This window comes from Vicugna pacos, chromosome 9 (genome assembly GCF_048564905.1).
Source record: "Vicugna pacos chromosome 9, VicPac4, whole genome shotgun sequence".
Classification (NCBI taxonomy): domain Eukaryota; kingdom Metazoa; phylum Chordata; class Mammalia; order Artiodactyla; family Camelidae; genus Vicugna; species Vicugna pacos.
In genome coordinates, this window is record NC_132995.1 from 26,064,920 (window position 1) to 26,080,883 (window position 15,964).

At 43.5% G+C, this 15,964-nt stretch overlaps 1 protein-coding gene across 1 annotated transcript in view; it reads left to right on the plus strand.

Moving 5' to 3' along the window:
* LONP2 (lon peptidase 2, peroxisomal) overlaps positions 1-15,964 on the plus strand; it is an 82,234-nt gene that overhangs the window by 65,103 nt on the left and 1,167 nt on the right. The window contains exons 12-14 of the mRNA XM_072967309.1: positions 4,078-4,220; positions 12,903-13,110; positions 13,525-13,715. Of these exons, the coding sequence (XP_072823410.1) occupies positions 4,078-4,220; positions 12,903-13,110; positions 13,525-13,715 (542 nt within the window). The remainder of the gene's footprint in view (positions 1-4,077; positions 4,221-12,902; positions 13,111-13,524; positions 13,716-15,964) is intronic.

Below are 15,964 nucleotides of genomic sequence, written 5' to 3' on the forward strand. Positions count from 1 at the left end.
AGATGCTTTGGGAACAGCTGTGGCTTGGCCATCGGGGAGCGCCCTCAAGTCTCACTCCTGCTTCGCCACCGCTCACATCTGTCCTGCTGCAGGGCCGCCACCGTTGAGCAGAGCGAGGGCCTTGCAGCTTCTGCCCCTGCTGTTGCCTTCTTGCTGTTAAGCTCCTTGGTTATGCCCTGACCACCCTCTCTCTGTCCTGAATTAGACTCAGAACAGGCTGATAATACCCATGAGAGAAACCTGGGACAGAGTCTTGAGTCTTGGTGCCTTTTTGTTGTTGTTGTTAAATGTATTTAATTTATGGGATTCCCAGCAGTCATGTGATTGTAGTCAAAGCTCCGTCTGTGGGGCCCTGGGTGGGACTGGGGTGCAGAGAACGTTTTGTTTTCTTCTAATGAAAGGGCCTACGGAGTAAGACGTGTGAGTCTTAGAAGTCTGTATGAGATATTACTCCAACTGTATAATTCAGTTCCTCTCGTTTATGCCTATTAAGACTTTCAGCAGTATCAGATTCTCACAGCAGCTCTCTGAGGGTTGCTATAATTATTATGGTTTTACTGATTAGAAAACCAGATACAAAGAGATAAAGTAACTTTTTTTAAAGCCACCTAGGAAGCCAGAGCCAGGATTGGAGGTGATTATTTATTGACTATCTCATCACGGAATCTTACCCTCATAACCCAGGGAATAGCTTGTGTTAACATTTTGGACTGTATCATTTCATTCATTCTCATATACATTTATATTATGTTATATTGGTAAAAATCATGGCATGTGGTATTTTATTCTCTCCCCATTCCTCCATTTGATGATGTTTCAAAAGAATTTTCTCACATCACTTGAAAACACTTAGGAAACAACTTTAGTGACTGTAGTATTTTATGAGATGAATGGATGAACCATGGTTTACTGACCTGTGTTCCTCATGTTGAATATTTATCCTGGATCTGATTTTTGCTTTTACACATTGTGCTGGAGTGAGTAGCTCTGTTGTCTAAACATTTGTCTGAACTTTCGGTTATACCCTTAAGGATGGGTTCCTGCGAAAATAGAATCACTGGGTCTGAGATTGTGAGTGTTTGGGAGCCTTCCAATATACTGACAAATGGCTTTCCAGAAAGATCAAGTCAATTGATACTTCCATAAGCAACAGTGTTTGAGAGGATCTCTCTCTGCTCTAACATTGATCTTTGCCACTCCTTAAACTTCTCTACTGCTTTCTTTAATTTGGTAACCAGAAGACGGTACCTTGCTTTTATAATGTAAACTTCTTTGCTTCTTGGTGTTTTTCATGTGACTGTTAACCATTTGTTAAGAACCACTGTTTTAGCTCAAGATAAGGGCATACACAAAAAAAAGTTAACTGTACAGTTTCAGTAGGAAACTGTGGGACACGGTCCATATTATAGGGCGGTTGAACTTTTATTTAATTATTGTTATTTGTCTTGCCTTCAAAAGTCCATCTGGCTTGAATGTGACAGTCTGGGGCAAGGCCGGTAATGAGTCCCAGGGACTCAGCCACTGTCTTCTCTTTGTGCAGACCCCTTCGGACAGGAGAGAACATGACAGGCGAGCTGAGTCCTGAAAGCTTGTATGTAGGACCCAGAAGAGTCAGCCATACCCTAAGCCTCATGTTTTTTTGAATGGCGTGCTGGTGAGACGATGTTTCACTTGCTGTTTGTCTTAGTGAGGAACCAAGAGTGTGTGTCTGTGAACATCCAGCATTTCCTTACTCTCACTTTGCATTACACAAGGTGCAGTGGATGATTCTTAAGATCCAGTGCCAGCCTGTCTCCTGATCAGCTGGCACCATTTTCTTGACTTGAGCTTTAGTTTTCTAGGCTTGTGTGCCGTGATGGAACACTCTGAAGCACAGATTAGTTCTCAGTTTACTGAATTTTTCATCATACAGCTGCTGTGCCTAAGGCCGGGAGTGAACTGCCTTCCTTCGTATTATGAGGTCTAGTTGCATTAGAAATAGCTCTCCCCACCCCTAAGCCTCCAGGGCTCAAAGTGCTGGATTCACTACTTCACTTGGAAAGGGGTGGGATGTCCCAAAGCATTGGTCACATAGCTGTGGATTGGCTTTCAGCCATCCCTCCCAGCTTTCCTTCCTCCTGTGATCGTGAATTCCAGGCAGTAATTAGACCTCAGGAAAGCCCGTTCCGAAGCACTTGCAGGCTGACGAGACCGGCAGCCTCTTCTGTGCATGGGCTAGGGTTTCAGAGCCCTTCCTTTTTAGGGTGCAGTAACCTTAGACAGGAGTGCTTTTCACCCTGTGCATTAATTTTAATTAAGCAGTGACACCTGGTTTCTGTGCCACTCTGAGATCTACATGTAGCTGAACTGATGGTTCAGGTGCCTTCCCGCCCTTGGTCGTTGACGTCGCTGGGATACGCTGCAAACAGAGCAGCAGGCAGAGAGGCTCCCACAAGCTGCTGGGTAGCCCAGGCATTGCTGGGCTTTGTGAAGCAGATAAGTATGTGTGTCAGAACTTGGAAAGATCAGGGAAGACTTCCTAGAATCTGTTGGAGCCAAACTTTGAAAGATCAAGTGATGTTACAGAGGTTTGACTGTGAGAAAATATATATATATACACCTCAAGACTCACATTTAGGATCCGGTATGCACAGCACACTGTGCAGTCTACAGAGGGTTTCCCCTTTAATTCTCACAGGAATCCCGTAGAGAGAGGTGGTGAGAGGCTTAATGCTTTGCATAGGATCAAATAGCAGTTCAAATTTTTTGCCACTTGCTGGCTGTCTGTTTTCACTCGTGGTTCGGTCTTGAAGAGGAGCCCCTGCGGGAGAGCAGACTAAAGAGAGCCCTTCACAGCAAGGTCCCCGCAAGGCTGCGACACACGGAGGTCATTTGGGGACTTTGTTAGAGTCCAAGATTAAGGTCTAATATTATTAAACATGCTAAGTAATCACTTTTGAAAAGAAAAGTTAGTGAAAAACAGTTTTTTTAAACTAAATGAGCTATCAGAGTTGAAGAATCATAGCAAAACTAAAATATGTACAGGTATACAGTGCTTAGGTGACTTAACAATTACTACATGTTGTAAACTAATGTATACAGTAGTCATTTCCTGAAGGAAGGGTGTATGTAAGGAAGGTAAGGAAAGATATTTCAAAACACTTCATGAGATAGTACAAGAACTAGAAGAATCACGGCAAAAGTAAAAGCAAAGCAAAGCAAAGCAAGGAACGAGGGCGAATAGAGCCAAATATCGCCTACATTTTTTAAACCTCTTCTCATTTTAGGTTTCTGGCTATACTTAAGTAACATTTTTCTTTACTCAAATCGGAGTTACAAAGACCAGTAGGAAAGGTAGTCTGGTAGGTCACTTGTCTCCTGTTCCCTGGATGTCTGGTCTCAACCAGAACGAGTCAGTACTTTGACAAGGTGTCAGCAAGCAGGTAAGGGAAATAAGCCCACTATTCTAGGGGTTTCAAGCCCGGCTTCATGTTCTCTTACCCTGGCACTGCCAGTTACGTTTGTTTTTATTGGAAAATGATAACCTTGGAGTTGAACTATGTTTACAGAAGAGGCATTGCTTACATGGGTCCTGTCACTGCCAAGTTCACGTTGCCTGTCAGGAAATAGGACACCTGATGGAAGGCCTCTGAAGAGGAAATTGAAGCGTTTGAGTTGTGTTGATCTAACAGACTTGTGCAAGGTGATCTATTGCATCTGATCCTTGAGTATCTGGCCTCCAAAGGCCATTAGTTGAGTAGTGCCAGGCATTGCTCTTGGGTTAATATAATGGTTAAAAAGAAGACAGGCAAGGTTGCTGTCCACCTGGAGCTTACACTTTAATGTAAAGGAGGAGACGAAGGACACACAAGTGAAAGTAAACGAACAAGGCAATGCGTTGTGTCACCCTCAGGGGACTCTTGTAACACTGATTCTTCTCCTGCGTTCCACAGATGCGCAAGGTGAATTTTTGTGCCTTAATGAATGTATAAAGGCGAGTGAACTGTTGGAAGTCCACTGTGCTTCTATTTGATATTCACTGCTAATGAATTTTCGTACCTGCAAATGTCAGAATTCTTAAGTATGTGTTTCTTTTAGGTTGCAGAGAACATGTTTTGGAAGATGCAAAACCTGAATCTATTGGTGACACTGCTGACTTGGCCCTGCCACCTGAAATGCCGATTTTGATTGACTTCCACGCTCTGAAAGACATCCTCGGGCCCCCAATGTATGAAATGGAGGTGAGCATTCTCGTTTTGCTGTTGGTACCACCAGTTCACTCTGTTGGTTGCTTAATGGACTAGGGGAGAAGTAGCTTTGGGTGTTCGGGGAGGCTGAGTTTTGTCTTAAGTTTGGAAACTTGTTTTCTCTGTGGTGTTGAATTTTGGTGCTTAATGTGATAATGTGGCTTTTGCAGAACACCAGAGACCCTGGCCAGACCCTCTTTTAGAAACCCAGTCTGATCTTTTTCTCTGCATCCAGTTCCATTTTAAGAACAGTGTTTCTGACTTTCCTCTTTAGAAATTCTATATTCCTATTGTGTGTGCTTTAATTAAGGATTCCTCTGTGCCAGCAAAGGCTTGTGGGGGGAGGAGGAAAGCAGCCTAGTACAAAATACCTGAAGTCAGGAATCTGGCTTCAGCTTCAGGCTGCTCTAGTGCGGACCAGCTGGTGTCTTCCAGGATCTGTTCTTTCTTTATTATAACTAGTTTCTCTGGGTTAAGCCCATGTACGGGTCTACCCCATTTCCACCTCTCCCCTGACTGTCCCACACAGCAGAATGCCCAACTGGAGAGTCCTGGAAGGAAGCAGGGCTGACTGAGTTGAGGCAGCTGGATGAAAGGAGATGTCTGAGTCTGTGACTGCCAAGGCCCTGTGATGTGTTTTATAGGATGCTTACTTGAGCTTTTATGAGTTAGTTACTAGGAAAAATATGTATTTTACTACTGAGCTTATTAGCATCTTTCTTCAGAAGCCTTACCATCACCTTTTCAGTATATGGAAAAAAGATTTTCAGAAGATACATCTGGTAAATTATGAAGAAGATAACCTCACCATCTAACATTTGAAATCACTGCCAGTAAATAAGGTTTTCCTCAAAACTGAGGAGAGGAGAAGTAGTCCCCAAACCTGCCTTATTTGTCTACGTAAACTCTGAGCTGGTCATTAATGCCTGCGAGCCCCTGAAAAGCTCTCAGCTACAAGAACAGAACACGTTTACTCTTGACGGTGAATCTGGTCCTGAACCATAGAATCAGAAACATTATTCTGGTTGTTAGAATTCTTAAGATATTGTGGATTTAAATTTTGAAGTGTTGAAAGAAGCAGAGCAAAACTTGGTTGAGGAAGTGGGCCAGCACTGCTTTCCTGTTCCAAGAGAGCGCGGTGGTGTTGTGAGCAAGGATGGAAACAGGTTCTGCACGCGCGTGTCCGGCGGGCTTGCTCCTCTCGGCTCTCCACAGCGGTACGCGCCAGCCGTCCTTGCGGAGCTTACACCGGAGGCGTTAATAAACACAAAAGATGGATGTGCGCTTCTGTTGCACACACCCCTCCGTCCCAGCCATTTCTGCTCCTGTTGGGTTTGGAAGCATTGCTGACATTCTTGGAGCTTTGGCAGAGAAAGAGCCAAAGGACCGAAAGAGTAGTTTTATAAACATGGCTTAACAGCTCTGTTTGAAATCATTGGAGAAACTGTTTCATTTTTCTTGTGGCATCTGAGGTATTACACTTTCACTGACATGAATCCAGTAGCCACTTTGACTTCTATTTTTCTGTAAGTCTTAGAATAGAAGGTCCTGTGCCTGGGAGTGAGGGACATTTTGTTCACCTTTTCTACACTTGAGAGAATTCACCCTGTCGCCGGGCGTTTCCTTCTCTACCTTGATGACCATCAGCCCCCAAGTTTTTAGCCACCCTCTTCCCCAGCTTTTGCACCTATGAGATTAAGATTTATGGATCATTTCTTCATTGTCCACGAGGGCTTTCACTGTCTTTGGAGTCCCCCATTTTACAGACAGAGAAAAACTTAAAGAGGTTAAATGAATCATGCAAATTCACATCAGGTGCAACCAGTGAAGCCAGTATTTAAACTTAGCTCAGCCAAGTGCAAGTCCAGTATGCTTTCCCTGTCCCTGCAGACCATGCTCATTCCTGCCCTTTCCTGGTAAAAGAGAATCACTGAAGTATGGCAGTTTTACAGAAAAGGCGTCTGCTCTACATCAGATTTTCACTTATATTCTCACCGACTGTAGTGCTGTGTTTTGGGGTGGGAGAGGTCGGGTTGGGCTTCTTGGCCACTTTCTGTTTGTGTATCTGTTAGGTGTCAGGCACTGGAGGAGACCCTGTCACAAGCAACACATCGAGTCTTCAGGTATGGCGTCTTTCCGATACCAGTTGAGGAACCAGGCTTAGCGTGTTTAAGTGACTTGTGAGAAGATGCACCTTTTGCCAGAACTAAGATTTGGTTCCCGGCCTGACCCCACGCTTGTGTTCTGGGTGTTTCGTTAGAGAAGTGTGACCCAGCCCCCCTGAGCAGCCAGCCTTCTGCTGTATGCAGTGCTCGCGGGGGCTATCGCCGCCTCCCTGCCTCTCTGCGCCTGCCTAGGTCAAGAGTCTGGAGAGACAGATTATACTAGGAGTACTGGAGGCCATGGTGAGGTGTTCCCAAGGTGCTGGAACGTGCCTTTTGGGGTTTAAAAGTCTGTATTCTCCATGAAGATAAAAGTTGAGGTTCTGTCATTTCTCCTAGAAGGAGTTCCATTTTCAGTAAATGTGTGCTGCTGGCAATACAGGAGTAAACAGACAAGGGGTGATTCTACCTTCGTGGAGCTTACATTAGTAGGGAAAAGAAACAAATTAACAGATGATTATCAGTTGAGATTGATTCTGTAAAGCAGACACACAGGGTGGTCCTGAGCTAGGGAGTGGCTGCTCCAGCCGTGTCTGGGGTGGACTTTGGAGCTAGACTGGAGAGTCTTGCTGATGGAGTACCCGTGGGGAAAAGGAAACAGTAATCAAAAGGGATTTCGGGTTTCTGGCCAGAGCAGCAGGATGTGTGTGCAGTCGTGCTGTTTCCTGAGATGGGAGAGCCTGACGACGGAAGGAAGGCGGGAGTGAAACTGGGTGCTCCTTTCTGCACAGGTCTGAAATATCTCTGTGGCCTCTGAGTGAAGGAGACATTGGGACATGCAGGTCTATTGTTCAGAGGAGAAACCCAAGATGGAGATGTAAATTACAGAGTTGTAAGAAAATAGAAACAAGATCAGTTAAACCCAATTTTAAGAAATAAAATAAGAGATCTCCCTGCAGTATAAAGAGACGTGGGAGACGGTGGGGGTGCAGGCGCCTGAAGCGGCCTGGCCTCCGTCCACAGCATGGGGTGTCAGGACACGTCCCCAGCAGCACACCCAGGTCAGGGGCTGTAGGATTTAGGGAAGCGCACAGCTATTGAATCTTTGATCTGGTCGGTTAGAAGATTGCCATTAATAATGGTAAACTTGTTTGCAGTTACTTTTAGTTTTTAAATTTTATTTGCTTATCTATTTACTTATTTAGACTCCAACCCATTTATCTGTTTTCTATTTTTTCCTTTTTTGTTAATTGAAGTATGGTTGATTTACAGTGTTTCAGGTATACAGAAAAGTGATTCAGTTATATATATATATATATAACTATTCTTTTTCAGAGTCTTTTCCATTACAGGTTATTGTAAGATGTTGAATGTAGTTCCTTGTGCTATACAGTAGGCCCTTGTTGGTTATCTATTTTATATATGCTAATCCCATACTCCTAATTTATCTCTCCCCTCTTTACCCTTTGGTAACCATAAGTTTGTTTCCTATGTCTATGAGTCTGTTCCTGTTTCATAAATAAGTTCATTTATATCATCTTTTTAGATTCCACATATAAGTGGTATCATATATTTGTCTTTCTCTGACTTACTTATTAACTTCATATGGTAATCTCTGGGTCCATCCATGTTGTTACAAATGGGATCATTTCATTCTTTTTCATGGCTGAGTAATATTCCGTTGTATATATACCCCACATCTTCTTTATCCATTCATCTGTCTGTAGACATTGAGGTTGTTTCCATGTCTTGGCTATTGTAAATACTGCTGCTTTGAACATCAGGGTACATTATCGTTTCGAAATAGAGTTTTCGGTTTTTTTCCAGGTATATGCCCAGGAGTGGTATTGCTGTATCATATGGTAGTTCTATTTTTAGTTTTCTAAGGCACCTCAATATTGTTCTCCATAGTGGCTGCACCAATTTACATGCTCACCAACAGAGTAGGAGGATTCCTTTTTCTCCATACCGTCTTTTTATTTATTATTTGTAGACTTTTTTTGATGATGGCCATTCTGACTGGCATGAGGGATACCTCATTATAGTTTTGATTGGCATTTCTCTAATAATTTGTGATGTTGAGCATCTTTTTGTGTGCCTGTTGGCCATCTGTGTGTCTTTGGAGAATTGTCTGTTGAGATCTTCGGCCCATTTTTTGATTGGGTTTTTTTTTTAATTGAGCTTATATTTTGGAAATTAACTCCTTGCCAGTCGCATCATTTGCAAATATTTTCTCCCAGTCTGCAGGTTGTCTTTTCATTTGGTTTATGGTTTCCTTTGCTGTGCAGAAGCTTTTAGCAAAAGTTTAGCAATAATTTTTATTGATTACATGACATCTTTTGGGGAGATGAGAATCTTACAATTTTCATTTCCATCCTGTCAAAGCCAGGAGAAGCCTCCACGTTATTAGATACATATACATCTTCATATTAGATGTATATATCTATTAAGTATATTATATAAATATCATAAAATCCTACAGCTGACTCCCCCAAAAAAGCCAACATAAGGAGTTCCTGTATATGTCAGGAGGGAACAGTCTTCAACTCACAGATTGAAAATGTGGGGACACAGTCAGAAGAACACGTAAGCTCTAGTCTTTCCAGGATAAATTTAATTTTCAGCCTCAGAAAACCAGCCATCCAGGCTGTGAGTGTCTGTTCTGTCCAGTCTGCTAATCCTGAAAATGTGTCATCCGAGTATTCCTGACTCCATTCATAGACTGTAGGAAAGCTGCTGTGGTGTATGAAAAGTCCTTATCCAAAGGTCACTGCCCTCAAAAGAACATTAATAAAGGGAAGAAGACAACAGACGTGCAGTTATTTTTCTTTTTAAAAGTTTTTTGGGGCGGGGTAATTATTTATTTATTTATTTAGTCGGGGTGCTGGGTGGAGATTGACCCCAGGACCATGTACATGCTAGGCACACACTCTACCACAAGGCTATACCCTCCCCACCCTAGACGTGCAGATTTTTAAAAGCTTCCTGAATGGAATGCATCCAAAGGTGAATTCCAAGAGATTCCATCAGTGTGCTTACCTTGCAGACAGACAGAATCAGATGCTAGAAGTGGGTGAAGTGTCTCAACACTAACGGAATGCCCTGAGGAGTCGTTACCGGTAGTGAATTCCTTCTCCGTTCCACTCCGTTCGCTTGCTCGGGGCCCCACGCCCTGTTAAGACAGCACTGAGGCTGCATGTAGCCTCGCCCCCGCCCCGTCCGTCACCCGGCGTCTGGGCCTGGAAAAGGCCCCGCTGGAGGCTCTGGGACAGCTGGCCATCAGCAGTGCCGGTGTCCGGCCAGACCCCAGCACCTCGCCAGGGGAGAAGCTGCTGAAACAAATTTACAGCTGGAAAAAGCAAACATTCATGAAGTCAAGGCTTAGGATCTTATTAGTACAAAGATTTTAAAGAAGTTGGCAGATGGAGAGCTGCTGTGGTGAGAATCCTGGCGGGAGCATAAGAAGCGCTGTGTGAGCTGTGAAGGAGGCCGGCGTGCGGTGTGGACGGCACTGCAGAGCCAGCCGCCCCCGCGCCCCAGAGCGGGTTTGTGTGTCTCGCGGCACCGGGCTTGTCCCTGGGAAGAAGGCCCACAGCATGATTCGTGTGTCTAGTCCTTGGCACATGCTGGCCTCTCTGCTCCGATGGCTTTCTGCCCTTTTTCTGCCCAGCAGACCCCTAGTCATACTCTAAGACTGCTCAGTCCCTCCTCTAACACCTGTCCCATCTCCCCAGACATGACCCTGCTTCTCCAGGGCTCTCTGTAGATACAAGCGCTCGGTGCATCCTCTGCTGTCACACTCCCTGTGCGGGGGTATAAATGGCCCCTTCCTCTGTCGTAGGTAAGTAGGCCTTCACTTCCCTGAGGGATTCACTTGATATTCCTATGATCCGTGATGGGGCAGGCACTGACGAACGAATGTAAAACTCTTAACCCCTCTGATTGTCTGCAATAGTGAATAACAAAGTAATAAAACTATATGTGTTGGTCTAGGCTTGGAAGGGTCACAAGTTGTACGTATTTACTGTTTCAGTCAAATTTCACTGTTTTAAGTTAATCAAGAGGAAAGAACAGTGTGAAATTGGCAGTGATTACTCACATGCTTCTTAAACACCGCTATCACTGAAATGTTAAGAATGCAACCATACTTTAAAAGACATACTCTGTTATGATTAGGTTTTTCATTAAATATTTCAAACACTTCCTCAATCTGCATATATACATGATCGATAGAATTATTACAGAAAAAATTGACCATTTTTCTTTGAACAAGATTCAGTTAACAGATAAAGGAAACAAGCACAGGGATTTATGAGTTTCAAAGGAAACTGAGTGACAGAAATGAGCTTAAGATACCCACGTTCCACTTTGACATCTACAGGGAAAAACCTTCTAAGTGCCACACCTCGGCCTGTCTCGGCTAATATAACTGATGGTTCCACAAACCAGTAATGGAATTAGAAACTAGTAAAGCACTACTAGATAAACATAGTTTTGAAATAATTGTGTTGAATCACTTGTTAGAGAATACTGTAAAATACAAATTGTTCCCTATAAAGGGTTTAAGATGGCTGGGACACTTTCTGCCTTCAAGAGCAAGAAAGTACACATATCCTATCTTTTAAATTCATATTTACTTGCACTCTCATTGTTTCTGAGGGAAAAATACATAGAAACTGGATGCTTGATTGTTACAGAATTGTTAGTTTCAGAACACGTGTCTTTGAAGAATATGACCAAGTGAATGAAAGATTCTTTACTAAGTCTTAGATAACTGCTCTTAGCCTGACCACGAGGTTCTGCGTGACAGTAACTCCTGCCCTTCAGTTCCGCCACGTGTGTGTGTGTGTTGTTGAGCTACACGGAAGTGTCGTTGGTTCCATCTTCAGGTTAATGTTAGAACACTTACCATCAAGTTAGAATAGAGTGATTGTGAGCCTGGATGTTTTGGGTTTGGCCATTCGGACTTATCTACCCCGATCCTTTCAGCTGAGTGTACCAATCACTTCCGCCCAGAGCACCAAGACTCTGGCAGATGGAGTGTGTCAGAAATAGGCTTGGTTTCTTGAAGCAACGTGGCAGTCAATATGAGTCTTATTCCTGATTTTGGGGGGACATTTTTGGTATTATTCTGACAAAATGAGTTTTGAGGATTTAGCTTTAAAAAGGGATTGTTCTTGCCATAGCTAACAAAGTTGTGCCGTATGGCTTTTTCTGTTAAATGAGCACATGCTTCAGCATACTGAGGATGAGTCTTCAGGACTGGTTCAGTCAGCCCTAGAAAAGAGTCACGCGGGAAAAACAGGAACCCCTGGCAGGTTCCTGCCCAAATTAGATGTCGTTACGGTATAGAGAACTGATTTTATATTAGCAAGAACAAGCCTTGTGACTCCTTTATAAATAGTTGTGTCTGTGTTTTCCTTCCATAGTTGATCATTTGCATACTGATCTTGTGCATCTTTCTCAAGTAGATACAGAACAGGGCAAATGCCAAAGCTGAGGGGAGGTGAAATCCGTGGTGCATGGTCTCAGCTCAGCTGGCGCTGCAACCTGGCCTTCCAAATCTCCAGCTTCTCGTATTAAATAGAAAACCAACTTGAAAAACAGGCTTTTATGTTTACTACTAAAATTAAGTGCCCAGTAGATTCAGTGGATGCTACACATCCATTTAAAATCAGGATTTTCAGCACATGAGCCCCTTGGGAAAGGAATAATAATCAGCCACCCAGCCTTCCAACCAGAAACTCAGAGAAACTCAGAGGAAGTTACCTCTTGGTGGAAAAATCTCATGTTTCAGTTAGTGCTGGGTTGACACATTGTGCCCAGTTCCTCTGACATGGGTAACTTCTATAGGGTAAAAAATTTGGAGGCTCAAAGTGTGCAATAAAACTTAACATGACTGCTTTCAACTGTTACTTTTTATATGTTTTCATAACTTGGATGTGTTAACCTGTTTGGCTCATAAGCTCCTGTGAGTGACATGTTCAGTATAAAACGGCAGTGAGGCAGCACAGTGGGCCTCTGGGTGCGTGGAAAGGATCTGGGACATCATGAAGTAGCATTTTATAGTGTCTGCAGCAATAAAGAGAAAGTAAAGCTAAGTGGTGGAGAAGTAAAATCTAGCAATTTTAATATACACCTTCGTACTTGGCCTCTGGAGCTAACACTTCTCAAAGGTATATTAAAAAGAGGTTTCTGCTTTCTGAAACAAATTCATGATTACCTAAAATGAAATTCGGCTCTAGACTATTTATAAATAATGAAAATATTTAGGTAAAACAATTCCTTCTATTCCTTGAAAAGTAAGGTGTGTGCAACTAGATGTGGTGGCTGAGAATCAGTTATTGACATGTATTTTAAGGGAAAATTATTTCTGGTAAATGCCAAAGAGGAAGTTTAGTTTATCTTCTGGCAGAAAGCCCTACGTGACTCCAGATCCTGTGCAGCAGTAGATACTTTGAGATGCAACTTGAACTTCAGCCCTTCACGGAAGCGCACAGCCTTGCGACTGAGTCAGCCTGCAGACGATCTGGCTGCGTTGATCTCACGGATCATTGTCCTCCTTTCTCTCAAGGTGTCTGAGCGTCTGAGTCAACCAGGAGTGGCAATCGGCTTGGCTTGGACTCCCTTGGGTGGGGAAATCATGTTCGTGGAGGCGAGCCGAATGGATGGCGAGGGCCAGCTGACCCTGACTGGCCAGCTAGGGAACGTCATGAAGGAGTCTGCCCACCTTGCCATCAGCTGGCTCCGTAGCAACGCCAAGAAGTACCACCTGACCACCGGTGAGTGACCGCGCCCCGGGGCGGGGCGTGCCGACAAGGGCCGTGGTTGTGACCGCAGAGGCACCCCATAGTTCCGTGACAGAGAGTGAGAGGAGCTGTAAATTGCCGGAAACGCCTTAAATCACAGACCTTTGCTTTTGAACTCCCATGGAGAGTCCAGTTCCCGCTTGAGGACTGTCTGACTAGAACCTGAGCTGGAAACCGGTTCCAAGGGTTTGTTTTGTTTCTCATTCCCCTCAGAATAGAATGAAATTGTTCTTCCAGACCCCCAATTTACTTGTACTGCCCATTAATATTCTGAAGGGTTTATTTACCCTAAACATTCATTTTTATCTGATTTTCTTTTTTAGGAGAAAAAGAAACAGGTTTAATTTTTCTACATTAAAATCCTTTTTTTTCCTCCCTTTTTTAAAGCTTCTGGAAGTTTTGATCTTCTTGAGAACACAGACATCCATCTGCACTTCCCAGCTGGAGCTGTCACAAAAGACGGACCATCTGCAGGAGTTACCATAGCAACCTGTCTCGCCTCACTTTTTAGTGGGCGGCTGGTGCGTTCGGATGTAGCCATGACTGGTGAAATCACACTGCGAGGTCTTGTTCTTCCAGTAAGTATAAAGAAACCTATTTATATGGTTTTTAAATTTTTAAATTAAAAAAGGTTATTAATAGTATTTTAAAATTTAAATTAATAGTGTTTTGCCTTCTTCCTATGAATGTCTTAGTTTTAAACACAGATTGAATTTTTACACCTGTAATTCAGATTTTTAAATTTTGATCAAATAAAGGGAAAACAGACAAATTTCCCCATGTCTTCCCTTCTACTAAGAAAGAAGACTTGCTGAGGGAAAAAATACCAGCCTGGGCATCAGAAGTATCTGCTGTTCAGGTGAAGATTTGAGGTTTTGTCCTAGTTAACAAATTGTTAAATATATAGATTGCCTATGTGTAAAATAGCTGTTTTAAAATGTTAAGCCCAATTCTCACCTTTTGAAGTTCCTGTGAGACCTCCTGTCCCCCTGTAGATCACTTCGATTACTGTAGTTGATAAATCTATGGAAAAGAAGTGGTATAAAATAGAAATTGTAGTAAAGACTAACCATGCCTAATTGCTAAATTTTGAAAAGGTTCTGTACATACGGGGCTTTGGGGCTCCAGTCCGTATCGTAATTACTTATGATACACTGAAAAATGCACAGAGAGATCATTTAGAGGTTTAAGTCACTAGTTAGCAGCACCAGTCTGCAATTAAGTTTTGGCAGGCTCACACCAAAAAGAGGGAAAAAAAAGAAGGAATATTTTTTATTCTGAAAATGCCTTTATTTTCTGAGGTAATGGTGAAAGTAGATCATAGAATCACCAGTTAAGATCACTAACAATTTAGCTCTCAGTTCCCTAAGTTTTTAAATTCAATTCAACCAGAAAGTCATATTCTAAGCTTATTTATTATGATATAACTATGTATCTGCACTCAAAAGGAATGCTGATCTCTTTTCTCCACCTGACCCAGGAACCGTTGCATCTCAGGTGACAGCAGTGGTTAACACTAGCTGTGCTACTGAAGGGAGATGAACAGGTGCTTTACTGACCATAAACTCTTCAGCTTCCCAGTTCAAAATGGTGGGCTAAGCAAGGAATAAAGGGACTAAACTCCAACAGTCATAAATGAGTGAGGAGCCATCAGCTGATAGTTCAGCCAACTTCTAGAAGATGGAAGTGTCCTGGCTGCTGAAACAGAACTGGAAGGAGAGACAGTGTTCCTAGCAGGAACCTGGTGAGAAGCACTGGCTCAGAGCCAGAAGGTACAGACCAGGAGAACAGGAAGGAGGTGGGAAACAGACACCAGGGGATTGGTTGAAATGTCCACAGAACAAATGGCTCTTCCACGTGGTCCCTTGCTCTCAGAGCAGATCACACCCAGGCAGAGGCTTCCCCACCCCCGTGGAGAGTCCCAGCAGCTCTGAGTAAGCCTGCAGTTGAAACTACCATCTGAGACGTGGAGAAAAGCAGCAGCATTTAAAAGAACGACCTGCTAAGGCTAGAGAACACATGACTCAAGAACAGAGGATAGGACAAAGCTCTTAGATTTAAAAGTATGGTTTTAAGAATTGGTCAAAGAACCATTCAGAAAAAAATAATAGAAAAAAGCAATATGACAGACCCAGCATCTAGCTAAACAGAGAAAATGGAGTAAAGCAAATCGTCAAAGAAATAATGGAGCGTTTCCTAGAACTGAAGGTTATCTTCAGGTTGGAAGGAGCTGCACCAGCGAGGAAGAAGGGTTTCATCCTCCTGACTCTTCAGATCACCCAGGAAAGAGCGTTCTCATCAGGGACACTGGATGAATGGTGCCTTCAAAACTGACGGGAAATGATTTTAAATCAAATCTTGTATGCACGGCCAATCAGTGTGAAAGCAACATAGACAGACATTTTTACACATGCACGGAATCGGTTTATCTTATACTTTCTGAAGAAGGTTATCTTGGAAGTATAGTTCAGCTTCATAAAGAAAAGGCCTGGAAAGAGAGTGACAGGGGGCAGGATGACCACTGCACCAGGAGGGCCTGCAGAACAGCCAGTGTCGGGGCAGCAGTGCGGGAGCGCTCCCGAGAAGGCGTCTCCAGGAATCGCACGTTCTAGGTGGCGTGCTCCTTCGTTATCTGTTGCTGCATACACACCACCCCAAAGCAGTATTTTTTTATTATCAGTTTCTGTGGGTCAGGAATTCAGGAGAGGCTTAGTTGGGCCCTTCTGGCTCAGGGTCTCTGCCACGTTGCAGTCATCTGAAGGTGGGCTGGGGCGGCGGGATCTGCTTCCATCGTGGCTCACTCATGTAACTGCAGATTGGTGCTGGT